The sequence below is a fragment of the Thamnophis sirtalis genome, unplaced genomic scaffold (genome assembly GCF_051295495.1).
Source record: "Thamnophis sirtalis isolate CommonGarterSnake01/CBP01778 unplaced genomic scaffold, rThaSir2_p1.2 scaffold_4, whole genome shotgun sequence".
NCBI lineage: Eukaryota > Metazoa > Chordata > Lepidosauria > Squamata > Natricidae > Thamnophis > Thamnophis sirtalis.
The window spans coordinates 53243790-53251169 of NW_028261384.1; the positions used below are offsets into that span (position 1 = coordinate 53243790).

The 7380-nt window shown below is 37.0% G+C and overlaps 2 protein-coding genes across 3 annotated transcripts in view; one reads left to right on the forward strand and one right to left on the reverse strand.

Moving 5' to 3' along the window:
* Nucleotides 1–3023, forward strand: part of SH3BP5 (SH3 domain binding protein 5) — a 61580-nt gene extending 58557 nt beyond the window's left edge. Inside the window, exons 8-9 of the mRNA XM_014063363.2 lie at nt 233–490; nt 1419–3023. Of these exons, the coding sequence (XP_013918838.2) occupies nt 233–490; nt 1419–1600 (440 nt within the window). The 3' untranslated portion in view covers nt 1601–3023. The remainder of the gene's footprint in view (nt 1–232; nt 491–1418) is intronic.
* Nucleotides 3024–6887: 3864 nt separating this feature from the next.
* The window catches only part of CAPN7 (calpain 7), a 36980-nt gene continuing 36487 nt past the window's right edge, over nt 6888–7380 (reverse strand). The window contains exon 19 of one of the 2 annotated variants that reach the window (XM_087712932.1): nt 6888–7380. This exon is cut by the window's right edge and continues 77 nt beyond it. In XM_087712932.1, coding sequence (XP_087569058.1) covers nt 7313–7380 — 68 coding nt within the window. In that variant the 3' untranslated portion in view covers nt 6888–7312. The other variant, XM_014063366.2, reaches the window with a different exon arrangement.

The following is a 7380-nucleotide window of genomic DNA, read 5'->3' on the forward strand; positions in this document are numbered from 1 at the left end:
ATTTTGAGAAACAGGGTAGTACTCATTAATACATTGCTGAGAATAAACAATAGTTGATTGCAGTGATTTGGGATGGGGGAACAGAAGCCCGAAATGGGAAAATAATGCTGAATTTTGCAGTTTTGATCCGTTAAGAATTATATTACATTCAATTAATTGTGATTGAGATGGCCTATAAGCTTGTTCATTCTTTAATTCATTAATGCTAATTAATTTTTTTGAACATTTTCAGTGGCATCAGAAGTTTTTGAAGATGACACCTGCAGCAGCTTTGTATCTGAAGAAGACTCTGAAACTCAGTCTCTATCTAGTTTCAGTTCTGGTCCAACAAGCCCTTTTGATATACCTGCTCAGTTTCTTCCAATGACTCGACCTAAAAGCTTGGATTTATCTAGCCCCATATCACTATCTGAATTTGGGGTATTTCCTCTTTTAGGCCCTCGCAGTGAATGTAGTGGGGCATCCTCTCCTGAATGTGAAATTGAAAGAGGTAAGTTAGATTGATGAAGGCAAAGCTCAATACAAGACAGAGATAAGATAATGGCTAAGGACAAACAGTGCAGATGTGCATATACTTTGGGAACAGTATATGCTGGTTTGTTGCCATATTTCAAAAGGAAACAGTAGCTACAGTGAAAGCCAGAAAAGGGAACAAAATGATCTAGAAATTTTGAAGAAAGATGATAACTTTACCTGCATTTTGTAACATACAACTTCTCAGCCAGATCTGCACTAAAAATAATAAAGCCTTGTCCCAAAGGTTCTTTTTCAGGAGGCAACTGGGCTTTGTTTTTTCTTTGAAGATGTTTTGCTTCTCATCCAAGAAGCTTCTTCAGCTCTGACAGGATAATGGGGAATGGAAATATTTATACTGCTTGCAGACAGATGGTAAATTGCATCCTTTTAGAGGGTAGTTGAAGCACTTGGAGGCTTATCTGTGGCCTCAAGGTCATCTGAGTAGTATTCGTGGTTTCTGTAGTCTGCAATTTTTCTCTAGAAATTAATTCCTACTCCCACACCATTCAAAGGGTATTCATCCTAAATTGTATAGCTAAAAGTCTATAAAGATTCTCAGTCATCCAGGTCATGGTTGTCCCAGAGGTGCTTTAAAAAAAACCCCAGTTGCCTCCTTGGGACAACCATGACCTGAATGATTGAGAATCTCTACAGACTTAAAGCCTTGTAGTAAAATGTATGGTTTTGTGACCATCGAATGCAGTGGAATCAAGATTGATAGGATTTATAGTTTATTCCAAATTTTCCAAGTTTAGTGATTAATTAAATACCTTTTGGGGATTCAGAAGCACACATACTTTGTAAGCTGAATATGAATCCAACTCAAGTTATGATTATATTGTGGACTTTTACCCTTGTTTTATAGTCCAAAGCTGCAAAATCTTTCCATCTCATTTTCACAGGAGACAGGGCAGAAGGAGCTGAGAACAAGATACTTGACAGAGTGAACAAGAACAAGAGTGTAGGTAGCAGCTCTTCTTCCAGTGGCCCAGTGCCGGACAATCAGTTGAAGCAACTTTCCCTACAATGCCTGAAAGTCAAGGATGGGATTTGTGCAGACAAACAAATAGTACAAATTGGGTGAAGTAATATCCAGGGGCTAATGAGGAATTAATTTATACACAGATGTTTCCTGATTGTCAGAACCTTGTGCCAAAAACTAATATGTGCCAAATTTTTAAGCCTTTACTGCACAATAAAGGCTTACACAACTGTTGAGGGCTAAAGTATGTACATTGAAATATGTAACAGAAATCTTGGTCAGGACAGAAATTTTAAAGGACAGAAATACCAATCCTTAAGATATTTTGTAATAGTTTGGGAGAAGCAATAACTAATACGAGTCCTCTATGAAATTTAGGGCACTCTGGCACTCAGAGCAAAGCCAAGTTGGGAGGATTAGCTGATATCTTGTTTGTAATTTGAGTTGCTGTTTAATGCCGTAAAATTCCAGGATGCTAGCAGAATATCCTTTGAAATACTTTGTATTGTGTTTGGGTTACCAAAGGAAGCTGCTGCACGTAACAGAATTTAAGAATTCAGTCTTCCTATAGATTCATGAGGGTTGATACATTATACCTCAAAGGTAATTAAAATGTTAATTTAATTTAATCCCTTTAGCTTTTTACACAGCTGTGGGGAGGATATAGACAGGAAGATGTGTGTGTCTGTGTGTATACACACACATATAAAATGATGAAAACAAAATGGTCAGTTGAAAACATTAATGTAGGATACCACTTTGTTGTGAAGTACCAATCATCATAATCACAAAGCATAGATAGGAAGATTACCCCACATCCCATCAAGTAAAAAAGAGAAATGTGCATGAATGGAATAATTGCCATAGCATTGATATGGGGAACATTTTCTAGTATCTCTGCATTATTAAGTATAGCATTTCAGGAGTAGTTAAAAGAGTTAGAAGTTAGTATTCTTTAAGTAAACTATAAACAAGATAGAAAGGAAGCTGAAGCATGTAAGCAACAACTATTAGAGAACTGGAATTGATGCTAGTAAGAAATAGTTAAAAGCATAAAGTTGCTTTAGTAAACTAGTTAACTAGTAGTTAACATTTCTAAAAATTGGCCTAGGTCATATTTAATGAAGCATTACTGATAAGCAATAATCCTTTCAATATTTTTTTAAAATTTGGCTTAATTTTGTTATAGTTTGTCAATGGTATGTGTATATTCTTAAAACAAATGTAAAGATTATTTCACACTAAGTCTCCTCTGCCCTTTTTGTTTTCATGTGTAGAATGGTTATTTTTAATCTTTACAACTTCATTCTTCAAATATGTCTGTCTGTCTGTCTTCCTTCCATATATTTTTTTTGCAAGGATCTTTGCAAGGAACAATTGGAATGGTAAAAATAAAATGAGAACTAGAAATGTTAGTAGTAAGTCTCTGTCTGTGTATAGATACTACCTGTGATAAAATTCAAAGTTTAGAGTTTACCTTTATGAAAACTATGAGATACAAAATTAAACAGTTTTGTTTCATGGATGTTATGACAGTCAGTAATTTTTCTGTGATAAATTTTGACCTTGACACATTACCAGCAATTATCAACATTTTAGTTAAGGGAGAAGTGGCTATATTCTATGTTTGCTGATATCTGTTATAAAGACCATTAGGGTTACACTACAGAACATATTGTAAATTTTTATGCCCTTCCCATTTTATTTGCAGTGCATTGGCTGATACAGGCATTCTAAAAGTTTTTTATGGTAGAAAACTTCTAAAATGGCTCTATAAGCCAAAGCACTGCAAATAAAATGGGAAGGGCACAAAACATACAATAAGTTCTGTAGTGTAACCCTATTTCTATGGAGCCACTTGAGATAATTTCTGGTGCAGATAGCCGAAATGGTAGATCTTCTTCCTATTAAGGACAACATGGCTAGTAAGGGGCAGGGGGAGAGTTAATTCTAGGGCTTAAGTGTGCCTTCTCAATAATTGCTATGTCCTATAAGTAAATCATGTTGGCAGGCTAAGTTCAAATGAAAGGGAAAAGAATATTCAGTTTTTATACCATTCATAGATTTTCATAATCTGAAAATCTAGCTTGTGTGACTGATGTTGCTAGCAATAATGTAGAGCTTGACTCATAAACTTGGTTGCTAATAGTTTTGTTCTAGTCGATGAAGCATTCTGCACCACTATTTGCATGGCTTTGATGCTGGCATTTCCCCTAAATTTGTTATTCAGCTTCATAAGAAAGGCTGAGAACTGATTAGCGGTATGCCTGGTTATTTCATTTTGTCCAAATCAATTAAATCTTACTTTATGTATCTATGAAATATTAAGATAACCTTGTCATTTTTTACTGTGTGAGCACACTGGCACACATTAAAAATGAAATTCTGTTGCTTATTCTCACTATATGTACACTATAGAGAGTTATCATTTATATGTGTAATGGGCAGACAAAATGTATTTACATACATTCATAGGCAATTCAGAAGATGCATGAAAAATTGAAGTTCTGTGGAATAGTCCTAATTCATCCTTAAATCAATTATCGTGTTCTTTATTAGATTACTGACTTACAACTGAAGGTCTGTCTATATAACATTGCCATCTCATTAATTGCCTTAGAGAACTGGATCCATATATATTCTCCCCCCCAGAAGTGAGGCAGATCTTTGAAAAGGAGTAAAAGCATGGCTTTGTGCCCTTGTGTGGGGAACCTGCAGTCTTCCGTGCAGTCATGAAGTTGAATAGTGCCGTGGGAGTCCGCCCTTGGTAACTCTTAATCAACTTATAACATCCACAGTGCTGATTGGTTTAAAGTTCACTTCTAGGAAGCTGCATTCATTGCTAAGAAATTTCTTGCTTGGTGGATCATGACTGGTGTTTGGGCTGCTGAAGGGAAAAGGCTTGGCTGTGCTATAAAGTCCTATCTTGCAAATATCTTCAAAGATTTAAGGCTTTCTTCTATTGGAGATGCAAGGTTCTTAATAAAGTTAGCTAACCAAATTTGTGTTTCATTTTAATGTTTAAAAATATTGATCATTCCTAACTAAACTTAGATTTAAAACAAAGTTTATATTGGAAACAGTTTGATTTAATCTTTCTGTCCAATCAGAAGACTAATGCACAGAAAGTTTACTTACGTTTTAGGGACTCAAGGGAAAGCTCTGAAAAATGATCTTATTCTTTTGCATAGATAAAATCAAGCTAAGAATAATTAATCAGATATACCAGCATACTATCATTGAAATATACAACAAAAAGACCTTGACTTTCTGGTTTACTTCACAGAATTACACCGGTTTCACCTGTTTTATAAATTTAAGAAGCCAAATGGGCTCTTAGTTTGAGCAGTACCAGGGCCTAGAGGTAAAGAGGCTCAGCTTCCACTTGGAAGACTGAGAGTTCAATCCTAGGCAGCGGCAGATGTTTCTCTATCAGGACAGAGAAAATATCTCCTGTAAACTGTACATTGGTGTCAGGAAGGGCATATGGCCAGTATGCGCCCAGGTCTACTCCTTTGCCCCAACGCCACCCTGAAACAAGGGATTAAAAGAGGAAAAAATGGGCTAGCTTTCTGTAATCCCATCCATCCAACCATTCACAGAGTTATATATTTCTCTGTGAACTCTACACTTGTAACAAGTACTGTTGATGGGGTATAAGACTCATTATTTCCTGACGTGCTGGGGAAATTGGCCGTAATAGCAAGAGTTCAAGTGTTTGTGTAGTTTTAATACAATTGAATTTCTGGTGTGAAAGCATATTGGAGGATTTTATAATAGCTCATGAAAGAAAGTTGGAGTTGAATTTTAGTCTAAGGATACAGCTTTTAACTCAAAGAAATGTATCAGTCATGCCCCATACTTTGACAAATATGTATGATAAATCAAGAACCAAGATCTATAAAGCATACTATTCTAACAACAGAGTTATAGATTCTTATATTCAATCCTTTCAACCCTTGTATGATGATAGCAGTGACCACCAAGCAGTGATATATAAGCATCAATTTTACTCCATCCTCAGATAAATCAGCTGATACTGTACTCAAAAAGGCAGTAGGAAAAATGGCTATTTTTCTCCAGGTCAATTATCCCATATTAAGCAGATAGAATTGACATTAGATTTTCACTGGTGTAGGTATGCTGGTCTTGTTGTATTCGGGTCTTTTCCCATGTAATATTGAGATTGTCTTGGCAACGTTTCGGCGAAGTCCCACACCATCTTCAGGCTGGTGTTTTCGGCTTCGTGCTTGTGCAAGTAAGGCGTGGTCGGAGGGCTGTTGTCTTTCTCTAAATCTTGGTGGGGTGTGTGGAGTGCTGGCTTTGTTGCTGTAAGTTGGTTGATTGGGTGTGTAGTTGCATCCTGATTGGTAGATGGAGTTGATGTTTGTAGATTGGTTGGCTGTTTTGTATCATCCTGTGTGGGTGAGGTGCTGGCTGTGTGTCCATTGTTCTTTTGTGTTGTAAAGACCTGGGTGGTGGGTGGGGTTCATTTGTTGACTAGAGCTGGTTTCCAGATGTCTGGTAGGTGGGAGGTATCATCACGTTTGGGGTGTTTCTCTATTTTGATGGCTTCCATAATTATTCTCTTGTTGAAGTGTTCTGTTTTGGAGATTAATTTGGTTCCTTCAAAATCAATTTCATGTCCTGTTGCTTTAAGGTGCTGTAAAAAGGAGGAAGTTTTTTCTTTTTTTCTGACTGCGTTCTTATGTTCTGCGATGCATGTATTTATTCTCCTATTAGTTTGTCCAATGTATGTGGCAGGACAGATTTTGCATGGTATTTCGTAGACTCCTTGGTTTTCTAGCTGGATTCTTTGGGGTTTCCTAAGATGTTGGCTATTTTTTGGTCAGTGCTGAAGGCTATCTTGATATTGTGCTTGTGGAGAATTTTGCTGATTTTATCTGTGGTGCCTTTGATGTAAGGGAGGAGGGCGATGCAGTTATCCTGTTCTGTGTCTCAGTTCTGGGGGGAGTCTCTCTTTGGATTAGGTTGGTAAGTTGATTTTGAAGGAACCAAATTAATCTCCAAAACTGAACACTTCAACAAGAGAATAACTATGGAAGCCATTGAAATAGAGAAACACCTCCACAACATGAATAAGCGTGATGATATCTCCCGCCTACCAGACATCTGGAAATCAGCCCTAGTCAACAAACGAACCCCACCCACCACCCAGGCTGTTACAATACAAAACAACAACGGACATACAGCCAGCACCAATCAGCACCAATCTACCAATCATGATACAACTACACAGCCAATCAATCCACTTACAGAAACAAAGCCAGCACTCCACAACACACACCAAGATTTATAGAAAGACAGCAGCTCCGACCGCGCTTTACTCACACAAACACGAAGCCGAAAACACTAGCCTGAAGATGGCGAGTGAGACCTCGCTGAAATGTTGCCAAGACAATCTCAATCTTACATGGGAAAAGACCCGAATACAAGACCAGCATACGTATACCTGTGAAAATCTATGAAAACATATGTCTGTGTATGTCTGTGCGTGCACACGCCAATTTTGTATAAACAAAGCCATGCAAAATTAAATATCAGGGTATGTGAGCAAATCTTTTTTCCTTGCCTCAACTTTCCCACATCACAAATAACAGAAATCCATGTTTTCCATTGTTTTGCAAACCATAAAGATTAGGTAGCTCTAATTTTGAGCGCAATTCTTCTTTTGACAGTCTACATTACTTTTCCATACCCCATATAAACATTTTTTCAGTAGGTTTTTAGATAGTTCTTCAGTGTGACAGCTATACTTTGCCATTTTTCTTAAAAATGGTTTTGCAGGCAACTTCATTGCAGCTGTGATATTTTAAGAGGGATAGCAGTATTGAAGTCCAAGAAAAATGGTCCTTCTTGTT